Genomic DNA, 20806 nt, shown 5'->3' with positions numbered 1-20806 from the left:
AAATTTTAGAAGAAAACCATGAACACAAATGAAGAATGAGCTGGTATAACTGCATTAGTATCAGAAAGAGTAAACATTGATGTTGTTGAATGCACCTGATGTTTTGACTTCAAAATATATAATAAACAAATATTGATGTAAGTACCAGAAGAGGCAGTTTCCCAATCATAATGGGAACTCCTAATATGCCTATTGATTGAGAGAGAAAAGCAGCCCAAAAATAAGTTTAAGGATGTAGATGACATGAACAACACAATTAATGAACTTAAACCAAAGAACAGATATAGAACATTGTAGAATACACATTCATTTCAAACACACACAGAATGTTCATAAAATGTATTCTATTTGTAGGGAAATTACAGATGCGTACTGAATTATTGTGGAGTAAAATACTATTTGCATTAGTTTTCTATTGCAGCTGTAACAAATCACCACAAACTTAGTGATTTGAAATAACACAAATCTATTATCTTACTGTTGTGTGTGTTAGAGATCAACACGGCTCTCACTGATGTTGCCGGAGCTGCGTTCCTGGTTGGAGGCTTTAGGGGGGAATGGTTTCATTGCCTTTTTCGGCTTCGAGAGGCCATCCCCATTCCTTGGCTGGTGGTCCCTTCCTCAGTCTTCCAAGCCAGCAACTTTATTGCATCTCTCTGTGTCTGCCCAGGGCTGGGAAAAGCTCTCGATAATCCCTCTATCTTTGGGTCCTTAATTACATCTGCAAAGTCCCTTTTCCTTTATAAGGTAACATATTCACAAGTTCATCTTTGGGGGGTCATTATTCTACCCACCACGGTAGTATCAAAAAGAAAAAATCAAATATCTAGAAATAAATCTTAAGATGTTTAGGACTTCCTGGGGAAAATAGAAAATTATAAAACTTTTTTGAGAGAAGTTAAAGACCCGAATAAATGGAGAGGTATGCCATGTTTGTGCTGTAGAAGATTCAGTAAAAGGCATTAGTTCTCCCAAAACTGAGGTATGTATATACATACACATGTACACTTAAGTCCTCATCAAAATCCCTCCCAGAAATTTTGCAACTGATTCTAAATTTTATACAGAAATTCGGAAGGTCTCACCACTTTTATTTAAAATTGTACCGGAGGCTTTAAGCAGGGCAGGAAGGCAAGAAAATGAAATAAAAGGCAAGCAGATTGGAATGGAAGAAGTAAAACTATTTCTGTTCACAGGTGACATAATGTTGCATCGAGAAAATCTTAAGGAATCCACACAAAGAATACCCATTATAGTTAATAAACAAGTCCAGCAAGATTGCAAGATGCAAGATCAATGTAAATAATCATTGCATTTCTATACACTAGCAATGAAGAAACCAAATATTACATTAAGAAAACTTCCATTTATAATAGCATCAATAAGATAAAATACTTAGGAATAATTTAACCAATGAAGTGTCAAACATACATGAAAAACTTCAAAATATCATTTAAAGAAATTAAGAGATAAATAAATGGATTGACATCTTATGTTCGTGGATTGGAAGATTTACTATTGCTAAGGTGGCAGTACTCCCCAAGTTTATACATTCAACACCATCCCTCTCAAAATCCCAGCTAGTTTTTTGAAGAAAGAAACAAGCTGTTCCTAAGATTCATATGGAAATGAAAAGGATCCAAAATAGCCACACACACAAAAAAAATCTTGAGAAAGAAGAAAAAGTGTGAGGACTCACACATTTCAATTTCTAAAGTTACCACAAAGCTGTAATCATCAAGATAGTTTGGTACTGGTGTGAGGATAGATATATAGAGACCAGTGGAGTAGAATTGAGGGTCCAGAAATAAGCCCATACATGTATGGTGAATTGATTTTCTACAAGCATGCCAGGAAAATTCAGTAATGAAAGAGTGGTCTTTTCAATAGATGGTGTTGGAACAACTGCAACATGCAAAAGAATGATGTTGGACCCCAGCCTCACACCATACACAAAAATTAATTCAAAATGGATCAAAGACCTCAATGTAAGAGATAAAACTTAGAAGAAAACATAGGTATAAATCTTTGTGACCTTAGATTAAGTGATGATTTCTCAGATATACCTAAATCACAAGCAGCCAAAGAAAAAAATAGATAAATTGGATTTCATCTAAATTAAAAATCAAAGAACACTGTCAAGAAAGTGAAAATGGGCCAGCCTGCTGGTGCAGCAGTTAAGTTCACACATTCCGCTTTGGCAGTGTGGGTTTCATCGGTTTGGATCCCAGGTGCGGACCTATGCACCACCTGCCAAGCCATGCTGTGGCAGGCGTCCCACATATAAAGTAGAGGAACATGGGCATGGATGTTAGCTCAGGGCCAGTCTTCCTCAGCAAAAAGAGGAGGACTGGTGGCAGATGTTAGCTCAGGATCAATCTTCCTCAAAGGAAAAGAGAATGTGAAAACACAACCCCCAGAATGCGATAAAATATTTGCAAATCATCTATCTGATAAGAATCTAGTATCCAGAATATGTGAAGAACTCTTATAGCTCAACAATAAAAAGACAAATAGTCCAATTTTTGAATGAGCAAAGGGTTTGAGTAGACATTTTTCCCAAGAAAATATACAAATAGGCAATAAATACATGAAAAGTTGTTCAACGTCATTTGTCGTTAGGGAGATGCAAATCAAAACCACAGTGAAATACCACTTCATACCTACTAGGATGGCTGTAATCAGAAAGACGTACAGTGTTGGGAGTGTTTGTTAACATTCCCAAGAAAGTGGAGAAATTGAAACCCTCGTACGTTGCTAGTGGGAATGTGAAATGGTGTAACTTCTTTGGAAAACTTCGGCAGTTCGTCAAAATGTTAAGCATAAAGTTATATGACCCAACAGTTCCACTCCTAGGTGTATATCCAAGAGAATAGAAAACACATGTTCACACAAACACTTGTACAAATGTCCATAGCAGCAATATTCATAATAACTAAAAAGTGGAAACAGCTCAGATGTCCATCAGCTGATGAGTGGAGAAACAAAATGTCGTATGTCCATACAGTGGAATGATATTCAGTCGTTAAAAAGGATGAAGTACTGGTGCATGCTACAACATAGTTGACTCTTGACAACATAATTTTAAGTGAAAGAAGCCAGACACAAAAGGCCACATAGTGTATGAGTCCATTTATATCAAATGTTCAGAGCAAGAAAATTTAGAGAGACAGAGTAGGTTATTGATTGCCCAGGGCTGAGAAGACCAGGGAGTGGAAAGTGACTGCTGATCAGCCTGGGGTTTTCGGAGTGGTGAAGTGCTCAGGAATTCCATAGTGATGACAGCTGCACAACCTTCTAAATAAACTAAAAGTTACTGAATTGTTCAGGGGCAGAATTCATGGTGTGTGAATTATATTTCTCAAGAAGGAAATATATATTAAGAGGAGAGAGAATATGGCATCAGTCTGGGACAGAAATTACGACTTTTGCAGTAATCTAGGTGTTAGGGCAATCAGGGTCTGGATTACAAAGGGAGGGGAAGCAAAAGATTCCTGAGATCTTTTGAAGGAAAAATTTTATCTATTTGGGTAAGTGACAAGATAAATGGAGAGAAAGCAAGCTTATCTACAGCTTCTGGAGGCAAACAGAATATTGAATAAATTCTTCATTTTGCTTTACTTCTTAGCCTAAGCATAGTATTTTAAGTAAGAGAAAGCATGGACTAAGTAAACTGAATCAAATCTGTATATTTAAATATGAATCTATATATTTGAATTTAAATATCTCTAAGTCAATTTATGTTTAATTTTTTGCACACTAAAGAGCAGTTTTTTACTGTAACATAAAGTGGTATCAGTATATGCATTATTCATTTCACCAAATAATTACCAGTTGCTTTTTTACACAAGTCCTGTTATATGAATTAGTATAGAATAGAATATTTATTAATGTACATTGTTTTTGCATGTTTGAAAAAGTATCTTAAAATTAAAACCATCATAATAAAAGAAAAACATATTATAAAGTGAAATATATAAATATTTCAATTATGTTGTCACTCAGTCTAAACATTCTGTTTTAATGCTGTCATGTAATGGGGTTTCATATTAATAAAATGCTCATTTTTTTGAGTTACTCTTTCATTTATCAAACCGCTCAGTTGGAGAATCATCCTCTGGAAAGGCTTCAAGGAGTCTTGCACAGCATATCCCTGGCCCTGGTGGCATCGAAGGTGTGAAGGGCGCAGCGTCTGGAGTCGTCGGTGAATTAGCACGGGCCAGGTTGGCTCTGGATGAGAGAGGACAGAAACTCGGCGACCTGGAAGAAAGGACTGCAGCCATGCTGTCCAGTGCAGACGCGTTTTCCAAACATGCTCATGAGGTATGTCTACCAAACAAACATTTAAACCAAAACTCTGAGGCAAAGCGAGTATGAAAATTACTGCATTTTCATAGCTATTGTATTTCCACACATGTTTTCGTGTAACCTCTATACAATTGCACATTCCCGATTTTTGCCACCAGAGGGAGCCATTACAAGGCAATGTCTCAGTAGCCTTTGGTCTCTTACTGAAGTTGATAAATTTTGAAGGAACTGCTCACCTTCAGGCTTTCTGTCCGCAAAGCTAGCAGCTTTGCAGCTGTTTCTGAGGGAATGCAATAACAAAGCTCATTTTCCTTTTATGCCTCAGATTCTACCACCAACTTCTCCTGGAGAAGGAAATAATTGACTTCTCTTGATTCTCTAGGTAGACCTAAGTAACTAAAATTGGCAAACGTTTTTGTTCAAATAAGAAATACTGAATCTCTCTGCAGAGCAGTTCACACAGAGGGGCAGTGAGATGCAGTGTTGCAGTGACTCCATCTGCACGAACCAGGAAGTCGTGGAGGAGCCAGCAACGGGTTCCATGAAGTGGGGATCCCTGACGGGCCATCTTACGAATACACACTTAAAAACTGAATTTAAAGGCCTGTGGGTGGAATACACGTTCTTTATTTTGACACACTTGTCTGCCACTCCTTGATGCTTTTTACACTGGGCTTCTTCACACCTTTAGCTCCTAGCCTAGCCCTTGAGAACGTTCTGAGTTTGTTATCCAAAGAAACCATTTTAAGGTTATTTTTATAGTTAAGTACCCAGTCTATTAGCAGTAGCTCTTCTTTAAATTTTTCAGTCAGAAGTCATCTCTTCCTTACTTAAGGATGCTGACGCCTAGAATGCAGGAAAGAGGTAGTTGATCTGGGAGAGATTTGTCCTGAGCTTCAAAGAGATTCAGAGATCCTCTGTGGGTCCTTGTACTAGGCCGACACAAACCTCAGATGCAGGCTACTGGCCTTCAGTCTAGCTTAAAAATTTTGTTGGCATACGCCTGCGCCTGACTGGGGTCTCTAAGGCATGGAACACTTCAGTCAAGTTCAGAATATCTCCACACTAAATATTTAACAAAGAGCTCAGTCTCGAACTGAAAGCTTTCCCCCTCTACCAAATGTTGTTCTCCAGCCACATTTATGAATCTGAGGAAGAGAATACGTTGAGGTGGTTAAGATCATGGATTCTTGAATCAGACTACGTGGGCTCAGATCTCAGCTTCACCAGTGTATTACCCTGCGTAACCCCTACAAGCCTCAGTTTCTTTATACCATGGGGAGAATAATGATGCCTAACCTGTAGAGTTGTCGTGAGGCCAAAATGAAATCGTGTAGGGAAAGCACATCCTACAGAGCCTGGCTCAGAGTTAGTGCCCAGTAAATTTTAGATGGCAGTAGTAGTAGTGTTTTCAACCTTTCTTTCCCCACATTCTTTAAACATTATTTTTAGTTCAAATTAGAAAACTGAAAATTACCTTATTTGTAAGTTATTAGCTTAGGTCACCAAAGAATGCACTGAGCCAAAATTTAATTATGTCACGTCTCTAAGAAATGTGAGGACCTTCTAGGCTAGTTCATAATAGTTATGGTGTTTTCCTAAATGAAACAGTTACTACTTATTGCTTTCAATATAAATTGATTTGAGGTAAGCAAGATAGTGACACTACAGAACTTTTCAGAATGAGATTTTGTTTTGGAATAATATAAAAGACAGTTATAACTTATAAATATTGTTGTTCTGGCATTTTTAAAACGTGTTTTTGTGTTTTCTCCCCTTTAGATGATGTTGAAATACAAAGATAAGAAGTGGTACCAGTTCTGACAACCAGAAATCCAATAAGTCTAACTTCAGCCAGAAGGAAAAAGAATTTTCCTTTTTTATTTTACTGATTTCGCTTTAGGAAAGTTGACGTTAAGGGATGTTCCTCAGTGGATGCTGGTCTTTCCCAGCACAATCAGGCGCTGTTGCACCTCGGTCACGCAGCTTTCCCTGAGGGGTGTTCGCACACTCCACGTGGAGCACACGGCGTGTGCCAGCTCTGAGCTGACAGTTTGGGAACTGAGCGGGTCACAAGTTACAGACGAAGAAGCACAGGGGGACGTTGCGGAGACGTGGCAGAGACCACCCCTGCACCACTCCTGTGTTAAACGTTCATATGCCAAAAGATTCCGTGCTGTTGCGTCTGCCATCAGTGTTGGACCTCTTTGAGGGAGAGGCAATAAGTCAGGAGTCCTGGAGCCGAAACAGTTACGTTTGTGTCGTTGACTGAATTATAAACAGCTGTCTTGGACTTTCCCTTCCTGAAACTGACTGGTCATCAGTATCATTAGTGAAAAAGAAACAAACTGTTTGTTACCATATCTTTAGACAGATAAGCTGAATGGTGGGCTTTAAATAATAAAAACATACACATAGTTGACGTGTGTATGGGCTACTCTTGGATTCTTGTTATTGTACACTTGTGTTTAGTCCATATTTTGTCAAAAGCAAAACAAAGCGATACATCACTTTTCATTGAAAAGAAAAGTGTAGAGCATGACTGAACTGCTCATCATTCTGGAAGTTTCCATGTAGTGGCTATGCAGTGTGGAAAGTGAGAAAAACCTCCATTGTGGTGAGGAGAATACTTCAATGTCCCTTGTCTTTGTTCTCATTAATTCAGCTCAAGGTGGATTTGACCAAAATAGTTACTGGTTAAATTTGTAGAACTGTTAAAATTGGCTAAGTTTTTAATTTTGCTTGAATTTTTATAAAATGTTTAACCAAATGTACCTTTGCATTATTTAATTAAAATTGCTTAAAAAAATGTTTCATTATTTCAGTAAAATGCTCAGCTCCCTTTTTAAAGTGCCCTTTATTTGCTAACAGCTCCAGTACACTCAGGTGATGAGCCAGTTAAATCTTAGTGCACATGCTGTCGCATGGAAAACTACAAGCATCTGTTGTTAATAATTATCTATATAAGAGTCTAGTCTGATGACCTACAAAATATTTTCTGTAGAAATATACTATAAATCTGTACATGTCCTTTCAAGGTTTTACAAAGCCAAAAGGAAAGGAAAATATGTGCATTTTGGTAACTAAATTATTTCTTTATTGGAGTATAATGCAAATGAGACCACCAGTCGACAATCACGGATTGGTTCTTGAACAGCACTGCAGACAGGAAAGAGCCAACCTGGTAGACAGACCTGGAAGGAAGGAAGCTCACAATGCAGGCTCATCTGAGGTTATTGCTGATTGTTCTTAAAGCAACAAACGAAGAGCAAAATAGAAGCATTACACTTAATATTAGTGAAATTGAAATATTTTCTTGTAGAAAAAGTTGTTTAAAACAATTTTTTTTTCATTAAGAGATAATCAGAGCACAAATGGAAAGCAGACATGATGGTTCTTTTTCTGTTCCATGTGGTCATTCAAGGTCTGTGTGGGACTCCTTAATTTCAGTCTGTTACGCGTCTTCTCCTCTTTACTCTTTCCATTAATAAAGCTTTTCTGTTTACATTTTATAGCGTGCACTACAGGAGACAAAAGTTTACATGAAAATTTACTTTAAATATCATTAGGAAGGGACTAAATATATATGATAGAGATAATTGATCAAGCCAAAAGGGATGTTTTAAAAATACAGTCATTTTCAAAAGTTTTTCAATTTGTCGAAAGTACCTATGAATAACCTATTTCTGTTTAGTTCGTGTCAGCTGTCTGATGAACATCCAGCAATTTACAAATTGCTTGTTTTGTATCATATACTATCTAATAAACCCATTGTTCCATGATATATCACGGGAAGTATTAAGCCCTTTTTTAAAGGTATAGTTTTGTGAATGTCATCAGTAAAAGCAACAGTTACGGATTTGAAGCTGAGAAGCACTAAGTAAAGTAATATACTGGTCGATTCCGTCTTCATGTGGAAGGGCATTTTAGTTCCAGTTATTTAATTTGCTGTGTTATTTTGTGTTAATTGTATATCAGCTTCATTTTTACTGTCATTTTACCTATTGTATATAAAATGAACCAATCTTGTAATTATTTTCAAATAGAGAAAGATACATTTACCTGAGATGGATTTTATAAGAAAATCTGAAATCAATATTTTGAGTTATTTTGTTTCATTTTACAAATTATGCACAGCAAACTAGAAGCTCACTTAGGATTAGAAAGCTTGAAGTATTTTTGAGAATAAGAAGTCAGCGTCTCAGAGTTATACTTGAGTCAGTCTGTAGATGAGAAACAGTCTGCAGGAGTAACTAACCCAGGGAATTTACTGTAATTTGTGAGATAACATCTGTTTTTTTCTTTTTAAATGCAAAAAGTAATAGTCACCAGCAAGCCAAGATTTCAGGAAAACAAACCAAAAAAAAAGTCAAAATAGAAAATATTAGAAAAATGAGAGATACTCATGCGCTTCCTCTGTCTCCTCCAGCATTCCTCTTTGTTGCGTGTGTGCAATGCTCCACAGTCGAAGTATTCATCGATTAGCAGTTTGTGAATAGGAAGTGGTTTCCCTATATCTACCATATTTCTACTTCATTTCACTCTTCAAGCTAAAATCCATATGTATTTTCTTAGAAAGTTATTTGAATTCTGATAGCCTGACAAATTCTGTGTATTACATCCATTTGCAGTTTTCCATCAGCTTAATGCCCTTGGTTTGCATTTCAGTTGTACAGTGTTTCCAAAAATGCTTATAGATATAACTGAGCTATTACTAACTTCTTAATTTGATTTTTTATGGATGTGAAAAATGCTGCTATTTGTCTGTGTTATCCTGTGTGGTATATTACAGTTTAATTAAGTACAATACTTTCAAGAAAGAAGCCTTTCTTTTGCTTAGAACTTTTTAATTGTAGGTTCCTCTGAAGTTATTTCATGTAGATATGTTAGTGTTTTAAACAAGTCTGAAAGTGTTACATGCTTTTAGGTGGTGGGGAGACAGCTAAGGAAAGGAAAAATACGTGGAAGACACCACGGAGTTCCAAGTTTTACCCTGAGTTCCATATGCCATATATGTTTTGCTTAAGGCATTTTCTCATGTGACATTAGAAAAGCTATATCCAAAGGTACACTTTTTGTGGCAAAGATTTATTTTACATTTTAACTTTTGAGATTTTGTTTATTTGTTTTTGCAAAATAAAGAGCACTGAACTTTAAACTTGAATTTTTTCTGCACTTTTTTAGGTAACGAAAACTTTTTATTATCATTTAATCCACATTTCTCAGTTCAAATCAAGTGATGCATATGTATAAAACATACCAAAATCATGAATATGCTGCTAGCTGCACCTTAAACAATTACCGATCATAGTTTTAAAACCTATTTTAAAAAAAATAGGGTTTTATATAGTTTTCAAGGATAAAAATCAGATTATTTGCTGTTTGTTTCAGTGTTCTAGGTCTTAAATTACTGCAACACTTTCAGATTTGTTTTAAGATCATACAGTAACATGTTATATTTATACATACTGCTAGAGAATATACTTTTAGTTTTAAAATGAGATTTTTATAAATGTACTCTTTAATTTTAAAAATGGTGAACTTGTTAAGTTTAAGTCAAAGTACTTAAAAAGTATGTATATTATCCATACAAACAGTTATGTTTTACGCTTATAATAAGAAATATTGGTATCTCATATCGAGATACAATTAATTTTAAAGAATCATATATCATTCGAAAGTCTTCACACATGACAGGAAAGAGATCATTACTATGGTTCAAAAAACCCTCGATTGAGCATTTTCAAATATTAATTTCATTTTGGGGAAAATGCCCACAACAATAATTGCGAGATCTTTCTCAGTAGCTGCAGCTTGCTGTTGGACGCCTACCTTAACTATTGTTTGAAGATATATATATATTTAAAATAGTTTTCCAGGTATTTTCTTCTATCTTTTTTAAAAATAAATTTCCAAAAATAAAAACAGAGTTTATGTATTTTTGTCAATGAAGGTTTTTATTTTGTAGTTTATAGAATTTGTTCCTTCTCATTTGATACTTGATCGATATTCCTAGACTTTTTAATCTGTGTTTACTTTGAAAAAGAGCACTCTTCTCTCGTAAGTGTGTCCTCCTTTTTTTCTTTTCCTTTTTAGGGTGTTTGTTGTCTTGGATTGAAATTTATGCCCACAAATTATTTTTTCTCATTTGAAAATGAATGTGAAAATACCGTTGACAGCTTTTGTTAATTACACTTTTCATCACTCTGATCAATTTCTTGTAACGCGCTATATGGGGATTCTTTTTCCTGTGAATATTAATGATCTTACAGCTGCCACAGAAGCTTTAAAGGTTCTGTGGACAGAAAATAGTTATACCAACAACAACAACAACAAAAATTAAAGGGAACACTTCAGCCTACCTTTCTCAGCTGAATTAGATGGTTTTCATAACTTCGCAATTATCAGGGTTATAACATTGCTTTCTGCAGTTACTAATACAGTCTAAAATTCTTGGGCTCAGTTCATTTACAAATGGAGTCCAGTAGTCCAGGGCTACCGTGTGATTGCTCTTTTTATTGCAGTCTTTACATCAGAAAAATCATGGATGTCAGTTTTGCCAGTATTTCCCAATGAGGCTCATAGTTTAAATTAAAATTTTATAGTGTGTGAGATGTAAATAAATTGGTATTTAATGTAGGTTGTTTGGCTCAGGCATTTAAAATGGATATAGGCTAATGGCAATGGAATACTATTTGGGAGTTTCACTTTTTCTTTTTAATACTTTTGCTATGTGTTTTGTGTTGTTTAAACTTTGCTTCAACTGAAGACAGTGTAAGAAGTTGAAAACAGACCCAACACATCAATAGAAAGCAATGCAAAGAGGGTATATCGTGTTTTAAATTTTTTTAATTTATTATTTTTTTTTTTTTGGTAAATAAACAGTACCGTGATATTTTAGGTGTGACCTCTGCTTGACGTGGTAGTTAGAACCGGAAAAACATTTTGTTTTCTAGTTACACTATTGGTTCATTGTAAATGCATCACCAAAAACAATATTCAAAAGAGCAAGATTCAGTTTTTCTAACCGTGTCCACAGAGGGGCTCGCATGCGTGTTATGGAGCTCTGGCTTGTGTATATCTGAACCTGTACGTGCAGGTCGTTTTCAGTTGCTACACTTTATTTCTTTTATTTAAATCTTGCTCAGTCCAGTAACTATCTCAAAGGTAATTGCTGGAATATGCATTTTTAAATACGGTAAAAAAAAAAAAAAACCCATCTCTGTGTAATTTCCTTGCAAACAAAAACAAAACAAAAAACTCTACTGCAAACACTAAAAATGTGTTACCTTTGTAGTTATTTTGCATTCCTGTACTTTACAAACTGTCATCACAGCAAAAGGTTTAAAATTAGGTAATGAAATATTTTTGTAAATAAATACCGTTAAGCTGGTATTTTAAAAAAATGTATTATAAATTAATGTTTCTGGAAAATGTTCATATATATGTATACGAATGTCTCTTTATGCTGAAGGGCTCTGATTGGGCAAAATAAAATACTCTAATCTCTCCTGAAACTAAACAAGCCCTTTCTTCTGGAAAATTTGTTTTAATTTTTTCTCTGGATTGTGGAATTTACCCATTAGTTTAACCTAAATAAATAATAGATAAGGTAGATCTCTGCATTTGCAAAGGGAAAGCCAAGTTAATCAGGTAATTCAAGTAAAAAACCTATATATTTTTGTCAACTATCTGGACTTTTTGGTAAAAGTCACGTGCCCCTGCGTTGGGTGGGGGGTGAGAGTCAAGGAGGTAGGCGCTAGCTGTAGGTGAATAATGCTTCTCAGCCTGGATGTATACAGAAATTCCCTGGGCATCTTGTTAAAATGCAGATTCGGATTCAGGGCATCTGAGGTGGGGTCTGACTCTGCATCTTTAATAAGGTCCCAGGTGATGCAGATGCTGCTGGTCCGTGGAACACACCCTGAGAAGTAAGGCTGTAAGTAATTTCCGTAATTGGCATTTTGCTAGTTGATACTGTCAGTATCAGCGTCCAACTACTTGTACCAAAGACGAGCATCACATTCATGGATCCAGAATAATGTAACTCAAAGACGACCAAACAGTACTTACTGATCAATGTCTCCATTGCATTTCAGAATAATATGGTAATTCTGTTATTAAATTGCAGGTTTATTTGATTTTGAAGTCTATATTCTCTTCCTGACCACACGGTGGCAGTCATGTCTCACCTTATTGTCTGAGCCTTTAAGAAGACTAGTTTACAGCCCCTTGTAACCACGGAAACTGCAGACTTTGCAAAGGTTAATTTTCAGGATAGATACTTCTTCTCTAGAATTATTAAGGTCCTAGATATGAAACAGACAAAATATCTTCCTAAGTTATTTGTTATAAAGTGATATAGATCGTTTGGTAGAGTGATCTGGTTTATTTTCAAAAGACATATTAGTATTTTTCCAGAAAATATAGGCATAAAGTGATAAATTTTAAAAACGAAAGATTGTTGTCGTGTCTTTGTTCATGGCTTTTTAAAGATCCTCAATTAGGATTCCTGTGTAAATGGTACAGTTTTAGATAGAACTTGTCATTATAACTCTCCATAGGAGTTTATAGGAAGATTCTGATTTTCTTCCATTTAAAGATAATATGATTGCTATGTCATTATAGTTTTTTTAGTTTTTGTAGAAACGTGATCTTTTAAAGAAGAAAAGTCTTCTCTAAGTCATTTTATTTTTTCAAATTTTATTCATCTGTTTAACATCAATAATCTAGTATATCCTATTCACTCAAAACTTATGGAAACATTCCCACCTTTAGTTTGGGTCACATTATGTAATTTTATACTATTTTTAAAAAGAAAACCCCATAGCCTTTCATAACTGCTTTTAAAAACGACATTAAGATACACAATAAAATTTCAGATAATACAGAATATGTTGTTACTAGCAAAGTAAAGAAGTCTGAGGGCTTCATGTAAATATCAAACTCAAGTTCTTAATTTCCTTGTCTGTTGCAAATTTCTGTCACCCATAGAAGACCTGAAGTCCCAACAGGTACTCTAGAGACAGTTAACAGCCTTATTGTTTCCAATGGGGGTGTGTGAGTGTGTGTGCGTGTCTCCTCCCAGACAGAAGACCCCTTGTGCATCTCTCCGTGACTGAGTTTCTCTCTGAATCTTTCTTCCCCACTTTTCTCCCTCTCTCTCTCCTCCCTCCATTTCAGTTCTGTTCCTCTCCCCAAGGCCTCTTGCCCCAAATCTCTTTACTCTGTAGTAATGTTTATTTTAACCAAGCACATTTCATTGCTGACTTAGGGGGGAAATACTGTAATTCTTTGTGTTTCTCCGGGTCCTCCCATAAATATTGGGTGGGTTTGTAAATAATTTTTATAAACAATAATGCCACCCCTACTCCTTGTTGTAACTTCCCAGGGAATGCTGATGCTGTGGGTCCACAGACCACACTGTGAGAACCCTGATCTAGAGCAATGCCCTAGAGCCAGTTTCCCCTTTGCATCACTGCTGTTATGGATGTTTCCTTTACTGTCATCTAGTGAAACGCATAGATAATATATTTGCCTATACTTGTAATTTTTTAAAATCGATATAATGTCCTAATACACCAGAGATATGAAATAAACATATGATTTATAATTTTAAACAAGGATTTCAATGTGTAAATCCTGAGGTTATACACCAGAAGAATTACAACAAGAAAAGCCCACAGATTTCCAAATCACTCCCATTAGGGTGATCCCTCCTCTGACCTCCCGCCCATTCGAGCACTCACACCCACCCTCTGCGTGTGGGCCCCTGGCCCAGAGAATAAGACCAGTCACAGGACTCATCCTTCTTGTATCTGTTCACCTCTAGAGGGGCTGTCAAAAAGACATTCCTAAATGCTGTGCCATGATGTACGTAAGAAAGTGTAGAAAGAAGCCTAGACTACTTAAACGCTAGTTTGGATTTTCAGTGTATTTGTATTAATTCCTCTTATAAATTCACATTCTCTTCTTCATTTAATTCATGCTTTTGAACTACTCAGAGTGGATGGGAGCCAGGACTTATCTTTGTAAATTTGTGCCTGAAGCTCACAAATCCTAATGCCCCGGGGTAGGGGGGGTGGGGGGGGGGGGTGGTTCTCCTAACAAAAACTCCTCTTGATAAGATAGACAAGAATTCATTTGTAAGATTCTATTACATAACCTTACTAATGTTTAGTCTATTGGAAACTTGATTGACTCCTTCTGATAACCAAAACTCAATGAGTGATTATTGGTTAATTGTTGGGGAAGTGGATTTGCCTTGTATTTCATTCTAAGTTCATTAGAGGTGGGCATTAAAATCTAGCTCCTTTTGGGGCCAGCCCGGTGGCACAGTGGTTAAGTGTGCAGGTTCCACTTGGGCAGCCCAGGGTTCGGACATAGCACTGCTTGGCAAGCCATGCTGTGGTAGGCGTCCCACATATCAGGTAGAGGAAGATGGGCACGGATGTTAGCTCAGGGCCAGTCTTCCTCAGCAAAAAGAGGATTGGCAGATGTTGGCTCAGGGCTAATCTTCCTCAAAAAAAAAATCTAGCTCCTTTCAAATGCCAAGCACATTGGCGTTAGTATGAAGGCCAGTATCGTCCTTCAGTTTAATGCCAGCTACGCCAGTGACCTTTACTCAACGGCTATTTGCTTGTTTCCTTATATGCAAAACAAAGACCTAAATATTAGATCCAAATATGAAATGTTATAAATATATAAATATTATATCTAAATATTAGGATGTAAATATTACCTACCTCATAGGGTACTTGTAAAGATTTAAGAAAAAAATCTCTGCAAGTCATTAGAAAACAAAATCAGCACACAAACCCAAGGCTTTATGATGTTAAAAATGTTAGTCCCTTAGAAGCTCTGTGAGTCAGAAATATGTTTGGATAGGAAAGAACAAGCAGCAAATCTTGTATGAGCATCAGCAAATCAGGCAGTATTGAAATTGCTATCATCAGGATAAAACCATTGATACGTTGTCTTTAATAAAGTAATTAATGGAGATCAATGAATTAACACATGTTTGAATTTAATAAGCACCTTTAGTTTCAACTGAATCTCATCTTTGTAGTGTGCTACTCCAGGGAGCTATTTCAGGATGCATTTATTGCCAACTATCATCAAAATATAAGATCTTATTGAAATTAATATGTAGTTGCCTTTCCAAACAGAACCACCAGAATCCCAGTGCCTGGCAATCTTCTTTTTATAAATACGTTCAAATTTATAAATCTGAATTTTTTCTGCAAAGTATTTTAGAGAGTAAATACTTTTTGGTGTTTAGTCATAGCATAGTTAACATATATTTTTCACAGATCACTTATGAAATATCTCTATAAATATAAAAATTGTCTGAAGTTAGGATGTTGCTTTCCTGTTATTTCACAGAGCAGAGGACCTTTCAAAGACTTTCTTTCTACAGAGCCTGTGAAAGAGACTGGATCAGGCCAACGGTGCAAGTCCTTTTTTGCTATTAACCAACAGTGTGACCTTAAGTTACTTAACCTTTTTTAAACACTTAGTTCCCTAGAATATTAAATAAGAATAAAAGCAGTACTAATTGTATAGCATTGCTTTAAGGACTCCCTGTAATAATGTGAGAAACACAGCAGAGGGGCCTCGCTGTTGGGCGCCCTCTGCCCTCCAGCCTGAGAGACAGCACAGCGTCCAAACTCGAGCATGGGCCCCAAGGAGACAGACTTTCATCTCTGCTCCAGGACATGCACAGCCTCAGCAGGTTGTTAAACTTAGCCGTGCCTCAATCTCTCTGTCTGTAAAATGGTAGTAACTGTTAAACTAACATCTGTGAAATGCTCGGGATAGTATCTGATGAATGTAGCATCCCATTAAAGTAAGATGCCACTGATAATAAGATACACCTTTATTGGTCTATGAACAAAAATGCTGATAATTATATTTATAAGATATATCCTGATTTTCAAGATGTAAACCATGTGAAAATGGGTCTAGGAATTGATGAAATATACTAATGAGGACTCAAATGTTTCCCATTTTTAGGAGAACTGGGAAATGAGACTCCCTCTTACTCATAAGCACATGCAATCCCAGATGAACTACGTTGGGGTGCAGGAAAGACCTTCTAAAAATTCCTCTCCTCAGTATTTTCCTGGGCACGGGTCCTGTTAATGTGACGCCACTAAACCAGGACTCACACGGCTCCCTCTTAGGTAAGGTGGTGGTTCAGGAAGCAGAATATAAGATGAAAATTAATTTTAAAAGAATCCCACTCTTTATTCAACTCTCGCAGAAGATGCTAAAAGGAATCCAACTTATAACCCCCAAGACCTTTCTCTTAGCACTTTTCCTTTTGAATCTTTAATCACTGCCTACTCTCTGAGGCCTTTCAGATGCCAGAACCTTCAACATGCTCTCCCTCTCATCCCTGAGACTCTCACTCCCAGATGTGCCTTTAGAAGAATGACCTCAGCTCTCTCTTCCCCTCCTGAGTCTCAGGTAAGACGCTCTTCTGTGTTGCTCTGGGTTGCCAGACATTTGGAGTGCTGTTTCAGGCCCTCTGCCGAGCCACGCCATCCGCACATCTCTGAGATCACAGCATCTTGGTGTGGGGAAGGCCTCTGAATTCCAAAGGGAAGTAGAGCCTTGGTCCTCCCTACTCTGAGACCCTCAAGATTTTCAGCGAGCTCCATCATTCCTCTACTCTCCTTTGAGCTAACCCCTGAAGGGTGTCAAGCTCAGAGTCCTGTCGTCTTTCTCCACCCAGCCTGTAAGATGGTCATCTAGATGGACGGACAGGAGGGGCTGGCCCTGTGGCACAGTGGTTAAGTTCACACATTCTGCTTCATTAGCCCAGGGTTCCCCGGCCTGGATCCCGGGTGGGGACCTATGCATTGCTTGTCAAGCCATGCTGTGGCAGGTGTCCCATATAAAGTAGAGGAAGACGGGCATGGATGTTAGCTCAGAGCCAATCTTCCTCAGCAAAAAGAGGAAGATTGGCAGCAGATGTTAGCTCAGGGCTAATCTTCCTCAAAAAAGATAAAAAATGTAGATAGACAGACAGGAGAAAATCATTCTATATGCTTCCTGTTTAGGCCAGAACCCCAGTTCTTGATGTTTAAACCTAAGCCACCATTTACTCAAAAATTCTTTTTTGCCTCAAACCTATTGTCTATACCACAAGCTCCAAAATTCCATCTTAAAATTCAAATACGGGGTTTAAAAAAAATCCAACAGATAACTGGACACCAGAAAACGTCAGATTCTGTTCTAAATATTGGAAATAGAGAACAAAACCAAGACCCTACCCTGGAATTTACCCTGGGACAGTGGCACTTTTCTTTCCATCTGTTTCTTCAGTAATAACACTAACTTGAGGACAAGGAGGGCGCAGTGCCTTTGCTGCCCAGCAAGGGAAAACAAGGAATTGCGTATGTGGAGTGAGGAGATACATCACTGAAAACATCGCAACATCCCTTCATAAATACTTATTAAACACCCATTCTGGGGCTGGCCCAGTGGCACAGCGGTTAAGCGCGCACCTTCCGCTTCGGTGACCCAGGGTTCTCAGGTTCGGATCCCGGGTGCAGACATGGCACCGCTTGGCAAGCCATGCTGTGGCAGGCGTCCCACATATAAAGTAGAGGAAGATGGGCACGGATGTTAGCTCAGGGCCAGTCTTCCTCAGCAAAAAGAGGAGGATTCACAGCAGTTAGCTCAGGGCTAATCTTGCTCAAAAAAATAAATAAATAAAACACCCATTCTTCTCTCTTCCTCAACACCCACATTCAATCTGCCACCAATACGGCCTTTTTACCTCACAAATGATCCTCAAATTTATCCTCTGTGTCTTTTTTTCCTGCCCAGTGAGTGCCTCCGCTTATGCATCTTATTGATTGTATCCTAACCAGTGTACCTTTTTCAGCCTCCTCGCTCTCCAGTATATTCTGTCCCAGCTCCCATTAAGCTGTTCTCTTTTCAAAGGCTGCTCCGATGACCTCTAGTGAAGTTCAACGCTATAATTTGGCAACACGGTTCCTTAACACTCTACCTTCTCCATCCCATTACTCTGGTTCCACGCACCATTCCAAACTCATTTCCTGCAATTACCTCCTGCCCTAACAACACGTGCTGTCAATTCTCCATGCTCTTGTTCATGCTTAGAACACCCTTCATTTCTTTCTCAGCCTGGAAAATTTCCACTAATCCTTTAGGGCCAAGCTGCAATACCATTTTCTCTTGGAAGCCTTCCATGCCCCCAAGAATGATTAATTACTCTCTCCTCTCTGATACAATAACCACTTCCCCACACCACTAGCTGGGTCCTTATCACAATGTGGTCCAGCGAGTTGTTCATGCATCCATCTCCTCTCTGGCTTATGAGCTCCTTGAGAAAAGAGACTGTCTTATCCATCTTTGTAACTCCAGTATCTGGCATAATACCTGTCAAGTAGGAGGTGTTAATTAATATTTGTTACTAAATTGACAAAATTCAAGAGTATGCATTATATATATGTATAATTTACATGTATACATAAGCTTTCATATATATCCTCATGCCCATATATTTTTATATATTTCATATTTCATCTAAATGATAATATGTATATTGCTGCCACAAATGTTCAGTAGCTACTGTTTCTTCTGAAATGTCCCCATAGATATAAAATTGTCCTTTATTCTAAATGGACTAATATCCCATTTGAAGGTTTTTATAGTTCTGACAGTTTTCACTGAAAACCTGACTGATTTCTGAAAGCTTATTATTAATTTTATCACACTTTGTATTCTGCACTGTGTGTCTATATTTAACACTCTATTTGATTTAAATAAGATTGCCTACATGGTTAATATGACACAAGTCAAATGGCTGAGTCAGAGGCGAGACTCCAGGCAATGCCAAGTCAAGCAATGTGATGGCTTGAAGCGAGGAATCGCAGCCTCATTCTGTTTCATGATCACTATTTAATTTCTCAGAGAAGACCATTTCAATTCAGCCTTTTTGATGAGAAACTAGAATAGCACAATTTGCAGCAAAATTACTTTAGTCTTATTTCTTTTATTGTCTTTTTTTCTCATTAGCCTGTAATAATTTCCCATGGAAAGACTTGAGACCCTCGTTTGAAACTGGAGTCTAAAGTCAGATAGAACTGAATGGGGGAAACGAATGAGAAATGGGTATCATGGGCTGTATTGAAGATCTAAACAGCTCTGTCTTGTCTTTAACAAACCATAACTTCCCAAGTGACTAAACTCAGCTGTGTTGGGTTGGGGTGAGGGTGGGGGGGTTATGATGTAAGATAACTCTGGTTGACTAGAAGAATTTCCCATAATCCTACATGACCAAAAATCTAGGCAGTAACACGGTTCCCTAGGAAAGTCCTACTTTGTCTCCATATGTAGGATTGACTTGTTATTTATGATTATAATTGATATGCTAAACTAAATTTTTTAAACTATAGTTTAGATGTCATTACAACGGATGCAAGGGGAACAGAAATCACTCTGCAGCCTTGTAGACATAGGACTCCAAGCCTCAAACTTGGAAAGGTCTGATGTCAAAAGAATTCAGAGTAATATGTCCAGAGTCGCAGGGCTAGTCAGTGGCAAAGCGGACATTAGAATTTCTTAGAGTGAAATCCAAAATATCCCTGGTCTACAGAGCTCTACACATCCGCCTCTTCTTGTCTGAACCCCCGCTTTATTCTTCACCCCCACTCAACTTGTTTCCACTTCAGCACTTTTGTACTTGCTGTTCCTTCTGCCAAGAACACTCTTCCTTGTCTGTTCACATGGCTGGCTCTTTCTCATCTTTCGAGTCTCAGTTTAGATGTCACCTCCTTTCCCAACCTCTGTGTCTGAACTTGAGATTCTAAAGTAACCTCACCCTGCCCCCTACCCCACCCACCATATCAGGTCACCTCTATTAGGGAACCCTGTTCAATGTCTTCAAACACTTATCACAATCAAAGTTATCTTGTTTATTCATTTTTTAGTTTACCAGCCCCATCTAATAGAACATAAGTCCCATGAGAGCAGGGGTTTGGGTTCTGTTGTTCCCTGATGTTTTTCTAAGGCCAGAATGGGGTCAGGCACGAGGCAATCTTGCTTATTGAATGAACTGAGATCTCCTAGGACTTGGTCCAGTTGAACTGGGATAAGGAAAGAGCATCAGTCTTAGAGTTAGAAGAAGGAGCTTTGAGTTTCGGGCCAACCACAAATGGTATGATCCTCAATATCCTCATTTTTGGAACGGGGACGACAATGCCTCCTTATGAGGCTATTGAGAGAAGGAAGCACATAATATTTGTAAAAGTTCCTTAAAATAGAAGCATAGAACTATACAAGTAAGTGACCTCTCCGATACAATAACCACTTCCTTACACCACTAGTTGGGTCCTTATCACAATGTGGCCCAGCTAGTATGGATTTCCTTATCTATAAGACTAAGAAGTTGAATTAATATACAGTTCTAACTGATCTTCTAGTCATAAAATTTTTAATTCTCTCATTTGATGGAAAACGC

The 20806-nt window shown here is 37.5% G+C and overlaps 1 protein-coding gene across 5 annotated transcripts in view; it reads left to right on the top strand.

Moving 5' to 3' along the window:
* The window catches only part of STXBP5 (syntaxin binding protein 5), a 167304-nt gene extending 155471 nt beyond the window's left edge, over positions 1-11833 (top strand). For 3 of the 5 annotated variants that reach the window (XM_008539939.2, XM_008540177.2, XM_008540093.2), the window contains 2 exons: positions 4103-4323; positions 6091-11833. In XM_008539939.2, the coding sequence (XP_008538161.1) occupies positions 4103-4323; positions 6091-6132 (263 nt within the window). In that variant the 3' untranslated portion in view covers positions 6133-11833. The remainder of the gene's footprint in view (positions 1-4102; positions 4324-6090) is intronic. The other 2 variants (XR_011535637.1, XR_011535636.1) reach the window with 1 other exon arrangement.
* Positions 11834-20806: the final 8973 nt, after the last annotated feature.

This window comes from Equus przewalskii, chromosome 32 (assembly GCF_037783145.1).
Source record: "Equus przewalskii isolate Varuska chromosome 32, EquPr2, whole genome shotgun sequence".
Lineage (NCBI taxonomy): Eukaryota > Metazoa > Chordata > Mammalia > Perissodactyla > Equidae > Equus > Equus przewalskii.
This window is presented reverse-complemented; position numbering and strand designations above follow the sequence as displayed.